The sequence below is a fragment of the Mobula birostris genome, chromosome 3, assembly GCF_030028105.1.
Source record: "Mobula birostris isolate sMobBir1 chromosome 3, sMobBir1.hap1, whole genome shotgun sequence".
In the NCBI taxonomy this organism is placed as follows: domain Eukaryota; kingdom Metazoa; phylum Chordata; class Chondrichthyes; order Myliobatiformes; family Myliobatidae; genus Mobula; species Mobula birostris.
This window is the reverse complement of record NC_092372.1, coordinates 57845085-57859215: the sequence shown is the minus strand read 5'-3', so window position 1 is coordinate 57859215 and position 14131 is coordinate 57845085. Positions and strand designations below refer to the sequence as shown.

The following is a 14131-nucleotide window of genomic DNA, read 5'->3' as shown; positions in this document are numbered from 1 at the left end:
TTGCTTCAACTTTACAAATTGATTAAATAAGTAGTGCAGTGATACAATGGCATGGTTAAAAATAATTTAGTTACTTTCACTCTTCAAGGGCAACAAATATAGTGTAGCAACTGAATGTTACTTGACTAGCATAATTCATAATGCTTCAGTGTGTAGATGAGTCAGGGAAAAAAATGAACTTAATTTTCCCGAGGAGTTGCATTTTTGTTATCATGACAGGTATCCAAGGAGATTGACAACACTTCACTTCCCATTGATTAAATGTCAGCATAAGCTGGTCAGACATTCCGTGCTGCCACTCCTGTGTGGTCTGACCTAAGTTCACTGATGAACAGCAGAGAGTAAATAATTCAAGACATTAGGAGCAATGTGGAAGGTTAAATTAAATTACATAGCTGGTTACATCTGAATGGCTTTAATTCTTCCTCTTGTCAATATAATCCTGGTAATATGGTAATTGAGTGTAATGGGGACATTACTCATCTTCACAAGACCTACCCCTCACAAATCAACTCCTTCCAAAAGAAAGAGGCACATGTTTTTTTTTCCAGAACCATCTATAATACACAGTCCTGATAAGCCTTAGTTACTTTAAATTTCAATTCTATAAATCATTGTGTGCTCATGCGAAAAACATAACAATTCACGCAGTCTGGATCAATCGTGCTTTTTAATCTTTGATGTATTGTACATTTATTGTATGTGCAAATGTTGTTTATGGGCAGTACATATTGGTTCCTGTTATGTGCTTACGTCACAGGTTTGTGCCAAGCCAGATTTGTTCTGCATGGAAATACAGCTTTCCATTGTGAATCTATGATGAGTGCACAATGTCAGCATGCTAGCATTGTGCTTTTTGGTGGGGGTCACTGCAGTTTCAGAATAATGTTAATAGCCACTCTTCTGTCCCTCTGCACTCAGTAGTAATACAATGGCATCCATCAAACATTCACCTTTTGAACCCTTTTGATTGAGAAAACAAAATTGGCAAGAAATTGGTCTTCATGACCCCGGTTGTTTATCAAATCCTAAGGCACTTCTCCTCTTTCTGCACAAAAATTTCTTCATTAACCGTCAAGCTCCTGTCTTCCTCTGAACACCCATTTCCTCTCTTTTCTGCTGCCAGCTTCCACCCCTGGTCTCTCCCTAGTTGCCCTCATACCCCTTTCTAGATGCCGCTGCCAGTTGTGTTAATGAGTACAGCCATACCTTTATGAACTGAATTAAAGTGATTTAGCATTTCTGTATCAGCTGCCATTACTAGTTGGGACAGAAGAGAGTCTGGAATCTAGAGCAACAAACAAAATGCTGGAGGAACTCAAAGGGTCAGACAGCAACTGTGGATGAAAACGGAGAGGTTTCTTTCTGGGTCAAGGCCCTTCACCTAGACCTGGCCATCTCTCTCCACAGATGCTGCCTGACTTGATGAGTTCCTACAGAATTTTATTTTTTTTTTACTATTAGTTGAGAATGGCTGCCTTGAACACAGGATTGTTTGCTCAATATTTATTATTAGCTTGAATAATCAGCACCAGTTAAGAGCATACAGACTGAGATGAGTCTGGGACGATGTTTCTTGAGGGCAAAGTAACACAGGGATCTTCAGGTACAGCATTGCTGCTGGCAGGCAGGGAGCATGGCACTTATATTGGCAAGTTCATGAAATATGATCAATGAACCATAAAAAGAACTATAAGGAGAGAAAAGATGAATCAAGAAGGTGAGCTAGCTAAAAATATCAAAGAGGATACCAAAAGCTTTTTCAGATATATAAAGAGTAAAAGACAGGCGAGAGTGGATACTGGACCACCGGAAAGTGAAACTGGGAGGTGGTAAATGGGGGACAAAGAAATGGAGGATGGACTTAAGAAATATTTTGTGTAGATCTTTGCTGTGGAAGACAGTAGCAGTATGCCAGGAATTCGAGAGTGTCAAGGGAAGAAGTGAGTACAGTTGCATTCACTAAGGAGAAGGTGCTTGAGAAGCTGAAAGGTCAGAATGTTGATAAATCACCCAGGCCTGATGGACTTCAGCCCAGGGTACTGAAAGAGGTAGCTGAAGAGATTGTGGAGGCATTACTAAAAATCTTTCAAGAATCACCAGATTCTGGAATGGTTTTGGAGGACTGGGAAATCGCTGATGTCACTCCATTCCTTAAGAAAGGAGAGAGGCAGAAGAAAGGAAATTATATGCCAGTTAGCCTGAGTCAGTGGTTGGGAAGATGTTGGAATGCATTATTAAGGATGAGGCTTTGGGGTACTTGGAGGCACATGATAAAGTAGGCCAAATTCAACAAGGTTTCTTTATGGGGAAATTTTGCTTGACAAATCTGTTGGAATTCTTCAAGGAAGTAACAGGCAGGATAGTCAAAGGAGAGTCAGTGGATTTTTAGGATTTTCAGAAGGCCTTTGACAAGGTGCCATGCATGAGGCTGCTTAACAAGATAAGAGCCCATAGTATTACAGGAAAGATGCCAGCAAGGATGGAAGGTTGGCTATTTGGCAAGTAAAGAGTGGGGCTAAAGGGGGTCCTCTTATGGTTGACTGCCAGTGACAATTGGAAGAGTGGGTAGTGTTGAGGAAGCAGCAAGTCTGCAGAAGGGCTTGGACAGATATGGAGAATGGACGCTGAAGTGGCCAATGGAATATAGTGTAGGGAAATGTGTGGTCACGCACTTTTTTTTAGGAGTAATTGCATAGACTATTTTCAAAGTGGGTAAAAATTTAAAAATCAGGAGTGTAAAGGAACTTGGGAGTTCTTGTACTGGATTTCTAAATGTTAACTTACAGGTTGAGTTGGTTATAAGGAAGGCAAATGCAATGTTAGTATTCATTTCAAGCGTTTAGAATATAAGAGCAAGGATGTGACGTTGAGGCTTTATAAGGCATTGGTCAGGCCACATTTGGAGTACTGTAAGCTGTTTTGGGCCACTTATCTAATAAAAGATGTGCTGGCTTTGGAGAAGCTCCAGAGGCAGTTTGCAAGAATGATTCTGGGAATGAAAGGGTTAACGTATGAAGGACATTGTACAGACAGGAGTTGAGAAGAACGAGTGGGGATCTCATTGAAGCTTGGCGAACATTGAAAGGCCTAGACAGCGTGGATGTGGAGAGGGTGTTTTCTATAGTGGGTGAGCCAAGGACTAGAGGGCACAGCTTCAGAATAGAGGGATGTCCATTTAGAACAGAGGTGAAAAGGAATTTCTTTAGCCAGAGTGTGGTGAATATGTTGAATTCATTGCCATGAACAGCTGTGGAAGCCAAGTGATTGAGTATTTTTAAAGCAGATCTCCATAAGTTCTTGATTTATAAGGGCATCAAAGGCTATGGGGAGAAGGCAAGAGAATGAGGTTGAGAGGGATAATAAATCAGCCATGATGTAATGGCAGAGAAGACGTAATGGGCCAAGTGGCCTAATACTGCTCTTGTGACTTATTGTCAATCTCGGGCATTCAGCTTGCACATGGAATGAGTGGAAATGTTTCTAAGGGCAAATGATACCATCAATACCTTTAGAGAGGATGCAAAATCTAGAGTTATTTGTAAACCTGTGCACTTGTAATACTATTGTGACACTGTGATTTCCTTTGTGATCAATGAAGTATCTGTATTATAACAACCCTTGAAGGAACAATTTAATCCAATGATTTTTAGAGATTTTGGTGTGTATGTTTGGCATTAGGAGGCAGAAGGTGGAAGAGGGTTGTTTTCGCAATTGGATGTCATGTGACCAGTGGTATTTCATAATGGTCAATACCAGGACTATTGTTGTTTATAATATATGTAAATGACTTGGATTTGGACATAGTTGACATGATTAATCCGTCTACGGATGACACAAAGATGGGCAGAGTTGTCAATAATGCAGAAGTTATTAAAAGACGACAGTGAGATAACAGCAGTTGGAGTTTAATCCAGATAAATGTGAAGGGGTGCATTTTGGAAATACTGATGAGACTAGATCATGCAGAATGAATGGTAGGTAAAGCTGAGGAACAGCAGGACCTTGGAATACAAATCCTTCGATCCTTGAAGGTAACAACACAGTTAAATAATGTGGTTTGGAAGGCATATGGGAAATTGGCCTTCATTAGTTGGGGCTTTGAATTTAAAAGTAAGGAGGTTATGCTATAGATTTAGGGAAAATGGAAAGAGATTAAGAGAGGATCTGAAGTGGACCTTCTTTACCCAGAGAGTGGCAAGTAAATGGAATGCACTACTTCAAAAAGTGGTTGAAACTGGGTCACTGAGAGCAGTTAAGAATGTCTGGATGAGCATTTGAATTGCTTCAGCAGAGAAGGCCATGGGCCATGTGCTGGGAGATTGGATTAGTATGGAAGGCTGCCCTTTGGTTCGTGTGGATAAATTGGGGTGATTGTCTGTTTGCATGCTGTAGTCTTTGACTATAATGTAAATGATGTTTAAGACTGTGAGCAACACACATCAAAGTTGCTGGTGAACGCAGCAGGCCAGGCAGCATCTCTAGGAAGAGGTACAGTCGACGTTTCAGGCCGAGACCCTTCGTCAGGACTAACTGAAGGAAGAGCTAGTAAGAGATTTGAAAGTGGGAGGGGGAGGGGGAGATCCAAAATGATAGGAGAAGACAGGAGGGGGAGGGATGGAGCCAAAAGCTGGACAGGTGATTGGCAAAAGGGATATGAGAGGATCATGGGATAGGAGGTCCGGGGAGAAAGACGGGGGGGGGGAACCAGAGGATGGGCAAGGGGTATAGTCAGAGGGACAGAGGGAGAAAAAGGAGAGTGAGAGAAAGAATGTGTGTATAAAAATAAATAACAGATAGGGTATGAGGGGGAGGTGGGGCATTATCGAAAGTTAGAGCAGTCAATGTTCCTGCCATCAGGTTGGAGGCTACCCAGACGGAATATAAAGTGTTGTTCCTCCAACCTGAGTGTGGCTTCATCTTTACAGTAGAGGAGGCCGTGGATAGACATGTCAGAATGGGAATGGGATGTGGAATTAAAATGTGTGGCCACTGGGAGATCCTGCTTTCTCTGGCGGACAGAGCGTAGGTGTTCAGCAAAACGATCTCCCAGTCTGCTTCGGGTCTCGCCAATATATAGAAGGCCACATTGGGAGCACCGGACGCAGTATATCACCCCAGCCGACTCACAGGTCTCACTTTTGACTTTAAGAATGTGAGAGTTGTTTGTGGTGCAGTGCTGGCAAGATCATGACACACAAGCAATAGAGAATGGCCATGGTAGCGTCCGTTCCTCGTACATTGCAATTGGTCATGTTGCCATGGAAGTTGGCTTGGCAGCAAACTCTTAGGTCAAGTGCCTGAAGGCTGGGGAGAAACCATTGCGGAAAATGTACACAGAGGAGCCTGCCAGAGTCAGGGATGCTGCAAGCCCTCAAGGCTCCCTCAAGAATTGATGGGACATTGCCAGATTTCCAGCACAGATTTCTGCTTCCCTCGATTTTTTTTTACTTTTGTCATTTAAGCTTTGCATTGTGGATTGGAGAAATCTAGTTAAAACTGATGTTAAGGTCCAGCTAATCCAAAGATTTATTTAAATGTCTAAAAGTCAATGTCAGCACCCCTTTTGATATACTTTGTTGCTTCCTTTTGGGTTGTTGAAACATTAAAGGTGAAAGTACTGATGGTTGCTGTGACCTAAATGTTTTGCTTTAACTTCTGTTTTAAGTAATTTAATTTTAATTTCTTCTTCCATATAAGCTGACATTTTTTCCTTGTGCTATTCCTTCATTGTGGTTGGAAATAGGCTTAGTCTAAGATTGTAATTTGCAAATATGTACCATCTATGGTCTGTCTTCTCCAAAGCTGTCAACTTTTCCATTTGTCATGCTCCAAAATTCCACACCCATCTATGGCCACAGCCATAGGTTTTATTTAATACCAGTATAGCATCAAATAACCATTAACAAAGCCTCAACGCGCACTCAACTTTAAACAACATCGTATTCCACCAAACTTCGTTAACCCTTTTTTGGTGCAGAAGATATCATATCATTACCAAGGTTTTTGCACTATCTCCTTTAAATATTATGCATTTTTGTAAACTCAACTTTGCACTACAACAAAGAAAGCAAAACTTAGCCATTTGAAAGCAGTCAACTTTCACAGGTTACTATTTTGATACAACCATTACTACAATTTATAACAAATTTTCACACTGTAACAATTTTTTGGTTTGTTTAAATTTTCCAAACCTACCACAGTCTTTGGTTTAGCACCTGGACCTGCCGATGTAGATATTGGTCCAAGTTGTGAGTTGGCAAGATGCATTTTTTGGTTTTGATTGATCACTACTACATCTGCTCCATTTTCTGAATCAGATTCCAACTCCTGTCAATAGAGCATGGGAAACATAATATTAGCCCAGACAAGATCATCAATTCTTCCAGAAGTTAGATATTAGGAAGTAAATATTTTTTCTTTGATCTAATATATATGTTCTAAACTCAAAATAGGCACAAATCTCTGATTAAAATGATGACATTTTATTTTAAAGTATCCACTAAATGACCAGTCATATTTTAATAAACTACATGGAATGATGAAGAAAAACGTGACCAGAAACTTGTGGACTGATGTTTCTTATCCAATCATGATTTTATCTTCATTCCAACTACAAGAGCTAAAATGGATGCAAAATGTAATACTACTGTTATTTGGAGGTGTGACTTACATAAAACCCTACGATAGGGGTCAGATCTTGTGCAAGTTTTCAAGTTTATATTCTGACATTGTTTGAAACATAGGATGTGACTGCAACTCATCATGTCCCAGAAATTGGATTTCACTCATTTTGGAGAATGGACATTATGTTTTGCTGAAACAAAAAGAAATAATGTCACTATTTTTAGTTGCCAAACAGGGACATTTTTGCTTTAGAAAGTTGTTGTTGTGGTTTCTCTTCTTTTGGAAGTGTTAAAAAAGACTGACTTGCATGATTAACATGTAGGTGCCAAGTCCATTCATCTGCAGGTCACATGAAGCAGGATAGCCATTGGTTCAAGGAGATAAGCAGGAATTAGAGGAGGGTTTTCCCCAAATGACAATGGGAAGGAGAAAACAGTAGGAGGCATAAGAAAAAACAAAGGGAGGAGTATTACAGAGTGTTGGTTTCTTCTATTTCTGTAGCTTTTTCATTTATCATTTAGTTCCATTGGTTGTCAGTAAAATCTGAGTGCAACTGATTCTGTAATGTGTACACACGCACATCAGCTTCCTTGTTGCTGAAGTATTTCATATTGGCCATGACTACAGTTCAACAGAATGAACTGAGCTGTGCAGTTGGTAAAGAAAAAAAAAGGTTAACTTTATTTGTCCCATGTACATCAAAACATAGAGTGAGGTGTGTCATTTGCATCAAATCAAATCAGCTAGGATTGTGCATGCCCATTATTGTGTATTTAATATTTCAATAATATTTGAATAATATTTTAAAAATATTGTTTGATTAAGCATACTTTGTTGCTTAAATAGTTCATTACGGATTATATGTTACAGTACGAGAATGGCATACTTCATTACGTCACCACTTAAGTGTGTGCCTCACTTAAAGTAAAACAAAACCAAGACACTTTCTCCAGGGCTCCTGTCTTTTTATTGCATTTACCTTTATCATTTGGAGCTAGTGAACAAAACAATGGGGATGAGTAAGTTTTAAAAGACCCTGAGATGACTGCCAAGCTGTTGAAGCACAGTGAGACGTCTGAGTTTTTAAAAAAGCACCACAGCACCTGTCTCTTCGGAAAGGAGAGTCAGAAGATAGTTGAGTTTTAGAGAAAAGGCAGAAAATAGCCAAATTCATGGGTTCATGAACAGTGAGTAGCAGTTGATAATAATCATAAATTTAAAAAAAAAATCAGAAATAGCTGGCCACCTGCGCAAAATAGTCGTGTTCAATTGCATAAGAGATAACTGGATATTGTGTACTGAGCAAATTGAGCAGAATTTTACAGCAAATGAAACAGCCAATGAAAAGTGAGCACCAATTTTGCTAATTGCATTGGGTTTAAAGACATAAAGTTTGCCTAGAAGTTTAACTACACCAACCAAACCAGACAAAAAGAGCTTTGCTGATATTGTAAAAGTACTGCAGGAATATTTAGAATCAAAACCATTTTTCATTGCAGAATGCTTTAGATTTAGTGGAATTGAAATGAAGGGGACTTCATTTCAGCATACATGGCTGAATTGAAGAAGTTGTCTGAACATTGTCAATTCAATGATCGGCTTAGTTAGCCGGTTAAGAGATCATTTAGTTTGTGGAATTTTACAAGAAAACATTCAAATATGGCTACAAACTGAAGCACAATTTACATTTAAAAGAGGAGCTGAAATAACTGTATCATTAGAAACAGCAGACAGAGATGCAATTGAGTTGCAGTCAGGAATGAAAGCAAATGTGAACAAGGTTGCAACGTCTACAGAGGCACCAGCCTGGCTGAAGAAATTGTGTTACCTTTATGGCAGGCTCTCACATGCACCAGACCAATGCAGGTTTAAAGACAAAACTTGCAGAAAATGCAACAGAATAGGACACTTACAAAGAGAAAATAGGACATGGGGAAGAGAAAAAGATATATAGTCAAGTTGCAGTTTCAAAAAGAAGACTAATTTGCAAATTGTTAATGAAACATCTGATAATGTTGAGAGTGACATATGACTGAGTAGCCTTGAGAATGCGAAAACTGACAAGAGACAAACAAGGCGGCTTACACCAGAAGTGAATGGAAAATTAATTAGATGGAATTTGATACAGGCTCAGCTGTTTCTGTCATTCCACAATATGAGTTTGAGTGGCATTTCAAAGATACTAAACTGAAACCTACAGATATCGAGCTAAAAGCTTACACTGGAGAAAAGGTAACTCCTGTGGAATGACATTCATAACAGTGAAATACAACAACCAGCAAGTCACATTGTGTTTGTATGTGGTAAAGACAGGAGGGCCAGCATTGTGGGGATGTGATTGGTTGAGAGAACTACAACTTGATTTGAGATCAATCCACCATTTGCATACCACATCCTCTGCAACAGTCAACTGAAAGCAAATTTAAAAAGGTACTGGATGATGCCACAGCAGTGTACAAAGCTGGCACTGGAAACACAAAGCTATATCAAGAGTAAAATAGTGTTAAATGAAAATGCCACACGCCAGTTTTATAAAGCCCATTTGCTTCCTTATATCATCCATGATAAAGAAGCCATTGAGATAGATTGCATGGAAGGCGATGGAATTCTTTCCAAGGTTAAGTGGAGCCTGTGGGCAACAACAGTGGCCCCAATAGCCAAGAAGATTGGGTCTGTCAGGATCTGTGGTGACTTTAAGGTTACCATTAACTCAGTACTGAAAGTAGGTGAATATCCTCTGCTCAGGATAGAGGATATCTTTGCAAACTTTTCTGGTGGAAAATGGACTTAGTTGAAGCCTACTTACAGATGGAGGTGGAAGAAGAGTCCAAAGTGTTTCTCACCATAAACACTTAAAAAGGGCTTTATTGCTACAATAGACTTATTTTGGAGTAGCACCTGCACCTACACTTTGGCAGAAAGCTATGGACCAGGTACTACAAGACTGACTGGGCCCTCAGCAGGATGACATCATTGTTACCGGTAAGAATGACAAGGAATATCTCCAAAATCTCAAAATAGTGTGTGACACCAAACAAAGCTATCGGATGATTGATGCTAATGAGAGAGATAAGAGAGACAATGGAGAAACGTTCAAAATGCTAATAAGAGAGGAGAGAGGGATTAACGGAAAAGAAACACAATTCAGAATGTTGACAGACCGGTTGCTTTGAACCTGAACTGTTTGAAGTTTGATGGACAGGCGATACCCCAGCAGGGGGATAAAAAGAACAGGTTCGCTAAGGCACGGGACACCACGAGACCACGAGATAACAAGACCCTGGAAAGAACGGTGTGCCCCCACAAGTTGGTGGAGTTTGGAGGTCCAGTTCGCGGGAACCGACCATAGGCTCACAGGGTGTAAAGGTAAGATCGGTGGGAACCTGGTGTGTTTGTCCACCCTTGCCTGGGTGCCGGGTTCGCCGCGGAAGAATGGTCGTATCCGGAACAGAGGGGTCACCGTTGGTGACCACAGCGGAACAGAAGACATCAAAAAGGGTTTGCCCGAAACCAACTGTGAAGACGTCAAAGGTCTGACTGAACCAAATTGCATACACCCACCCACCCCCCCCGCCCTCCAATGGCACAACAGCAATTACTGCGAACTGTACTAAGCTGAACTGAACTGAACGCTGCACCACTTAAGGCTAATCATTTTACCCCTAGACTGCGATAGAGCTTGGTTGATCCCTATTACCCTAGTTCTGTGTACATGTGTGTATTATCATTGCTAACCTGTTGCATTTATATCCTTACGATTAGAGTACTGTATTACTTATTTCTTTAATAAAACTTTATTAGTTCCTAGTAATCCAGACTCCAACGAGTGGTCCATTTCTGTTGGTTTGACAACCCAGTTACAGGGTCTGTAACATAAGTGGGATCTCATCCGGAACTTTGAACGCCAAATTTGGGACTGGGTAAATTGATTGGGTTAAAATTCCCGAAAGAAAGAAAGGGCAAACAACAGAAATGGAGATTGAGGAATTTCTAAAGGCGCCAACCTTGGAGGCATTAGAGGATGCCAGGAAATCAGAACTGTTGCCAAACGGTTGAATCTTTTTAAGGGGAAGCTGACAATGAGGAGAGCGGAGATGCACAGAGCTATCATTGAGCATTATGTATCTAAAGGTGTGTTTCCTCACGGGGAGCTGGAGGTGGTATCTATGGGCAAACCTGGTGGAGAGGTGGTGCAGCTGCAGATGGAAAAATTGAGACTAGAGCACGAGTTCCGAATAAAGCGGCTGGAACGAGAAGAGAGAGACAGACAGCTAGGACAGCAAGAGAGAGAGAAGCAGAAGGACAGGGAATTTGAGCTGGAGAAGTTAAGGATGACGCTAGAGAGGGGCCAAATGCCGAACCAAGGTGGAGGGTTCAGGGCGACCCAGGAGGTTAGGCCGATTCCCCCATGTGAGGAGGCCGATGTTGATCGGTACTTTCTACATTTTGAAAAAGTCGCTGCAAGTCAGGACTGGCTGAGGGATAAGTGGGCTGTTTTACTCCGGAGCGTACTTAAAGGGAAGGCTCAGCAAGCTTACTCGGCATTGTCCGCAGAAGATGCCCAGAGGTATGATGTGGTGAAAGAGGCTATACTCAGGATTTATGAGTTGGTCCCGGAGGCATACCGGCAGAGGTTCCGGAATGTGAGGAAGCAGTGGGGCCGCACGTATTTAGACTTTGCCCGTGAGATGCAGATGTATTGTGAGCGTTGGTGCGCCTCGAAAGGGGTCACTGGGGATTATGACAGACTGCTACAGCTAATCCTGATTGAGCAGTTTAAAAGTTGTGTCCCTGAAGGTATGAGGCCCTATCTAGATGAGAAAGAGGCAGAAACCTTAGCCGCAACTGCTAAGTTAGCAGATGAGTATGCGTTAACACACAAAGCGAAGTTTACCCCGAGTAAAAGTTACTAGAAGGGTAGTCGAGAGGGCGGAGAGAGTCCGCCGGAAAAGCCAGAAAGTAAGCCGGGGACTAGTGAGAAGGATAAGGAAGACCGGGAGCAGTTTGGTAGGAAGTCTCCTGGGGTTGTATGCTATAATTGTGGGAAAGCCGGTCACTTTGCGTCCAGATGCTTTGCCCCAAAGAAGGAGACGGGAAAAGGAAAAATGACGACTCTGACTGGCTGTATTGAGCTGGCAAACAAACCGCCAGGGGAGAAGAGGTCTGATAGAGTTCAGGAAGGGCACGAGAAGTTTATTTTAGCCGGATTGGTGTTGGTGAAGGAGGGGTCAACCCCAGTTCCAGTATGGATCTGGAGAGACACTGGGGCTTGTCAGTCATTGATCTTAAGGAGTGTGTTAGACTTTAGTTCAGAGACCGAGACGGGGGAGGTCAGTGTGATAAGAGGCATTGGGAAAGGGACTGAAGCAGTACCTTTGCACCAGATACACCTAAAAAGCGACTTGGTCTCCGGACCGGTCACGATAGGGGTGAGGCCCGAATTACCGATGGAAGACGTGGAGGTCTTACTCGGTAACGACCTTGCAGGTGGAGATGTGTGCTCAGCAGTAAAACTGATAAGCAAGCCTGCCAGGATTGAGGCCCCGCCCATGGACTCACAGGTTTATCCTGTCTGCGCAGTGACTCGGAGCATGTCCAGAAAAGCTGCCAAAGTGAATATAGATTTAGCTGAGACGTTTTTACCAGCCTTGTACCAAGAGGGGTTAGAAAGTGAGAAGAAGGAGCATAGTGGAGCGGAAGGAAGTGAGGGAGTTGAGGTAGATTTATCATTAGCGAGGAAGGAATTTATACAGGCACAGGAACGAGACGAGGAGCTGATGGTTTTGATGGAGACAACTCTCTCCGAAGCAGAATTAAAAAGGGAGCCAGTGGGCTATTATGTGAAGGAGGGAGTACTAATGAGGAAAAGGAGACCAAGTACCGTGCCTGCAGATGAGGAATGGGGGGTGGTGCACCAGGTGGTAGTGCCAAAAATTTATGGGGATGAGATTTTTAACCTGGCTCACAAGATACCCCTCAGTGGACATTTTGGGGTGAGGAAGACAGTCGATAGAATTATGAAAGAGTTTTACTGGCCGAGCATGAGGAAGGATATTATTGAGTATTGTAGACGTCAGCCGAAACAGTTACAGCCTATTAATATGTTAACAGCTTACCACAATAAGAAAGCAGACCTACTCGGTGTCATCACGAAAATTAATGAGGCTGGGGTGCCACCTGATAAAGGGAAAACCCATCTTGAAAAGATAAATATGGTGCCGACCAGATTGGAAAACTCTATTGTTTTGGACAACTTTGCCGATAAGGTCTCTCACTTAGCTCCTGAACAGACGGAGCTGCTGATAAAGCTAATTAACCGGCACGCAGACGTATGTCCGGATGTCCCAAGGCGATGCAAAGGGACAGTACATGGTGTTGTTGTCACATCAGGTCAGCCTAGTAAGCAACACCCCTATGGGATGATTAATTCAGTAACAAAAGGGTTAAAGAACGCAGAAGCGTATATTGACAATTTAGTGGTCTGGAGTGACACGTGGGAGGAGCACATTGTGGCAGTAGAGGAACTGTTTAAACGGCTGTCTGAAGCCAGCCTGACAGTGAACCTCGCAAAAAGTGAATTCGGCTACGCAACGGTCACATATCTGGGATTTGTGGTAGGACAGGGGCAGCTGGTACCGATGCAGGCTAAGGTGCAGGCTATCTCTGAAGTCCCCACCCCGACAGGCAAGACAGCCCTGATAAGGTTCTTGGGGATGGTGGGGTACAATCAGAAGTTTTGCAAAAACTTTGCAGATATTACCCTCCCTCTTACTAAGCTCTTGCCAAAGAATGTAAAGTTTGTGTGGGACGACCTTTGTCAACAGGCCTTCGAGAGTCTGAAGGCAATTCTGTGTCACCATCCTGTGCTGAATGCCCCTGATTTTTCAAAACCCTTCTCCCTAGCAACAGATGCTAGCGACGAAGCGGTCGGGGCGGTGCTGTTGCAGACAGCCAAAGAGGAGGTTGACCACCCAGTGGCTTATTTTTCTAAGAAATTTAATATCCATCAGAGAAATTATTCCACTGTGGAGAAGGAATTACTGGACATCATAATAGCATTACAACATTTTGAGGTTTATATTTCTCCGGCACGGAAACCACTTATATTTTTCACTGATCACAACCCATTAGTGTTTTTGGCCACTATGAAGGATAATAACAAAAGATTACTAAGTTGGAGCCTAGTCTTACAGGAATTTGATATTAAAATAAAACATATAAAAGAAACGGACAATGTGATTACTGACTGTCAGTCAAGGTGTTGAAACTTAAAGTTCTCTGTATTAGCCGAATAGCTGATCACCCTGTATATTAGTGTGTATCTAATAATGTGCATTCATGCCCATGATTTTTACCCCGGTAAGAATCCTTTGAAGGGTAGGGGTGTGACGCCAAACAAAGCTATCGGACGATTGATGCTAATGAGAGAGATAAGAGAGACAATGGAGAAACGTTCAAAATGCTAATAAGAGAGGAGAGAGGGATTAACGGAAAAGAAACACAA

General features: G+C 42.0%; 1 protein-coding gene across 8 annotated transcripts in view; it reads right to left on the bottom strand.

The window, feature by feature from the left end:
* The window catches only part of dlc1 (DLC1 Rho GTPase activating protein), a 515219-nt gene that overhangs the window by 313332 nt on the left and 187756 nt on the right, over positions 1–14131 (bottom strand). For 7 of the 8 annotated variants that reach the window (XM_072252658.1, XM_072252661.1, XM_072252657.1 and 4 more), the window contains one exon: positions 6199–6330. In XM_072252658.1, the coding sequence (XP_072108759.1) occupies positions 6199–6330 (132 nt within the window). Of the gene's footprint in view, positions 1–6198; positions 6331–6673; positions 6717–14131 lie in introns of those variants that run through there. The other variant, XM_072252664.1, reaches the window with a different exon arrangement.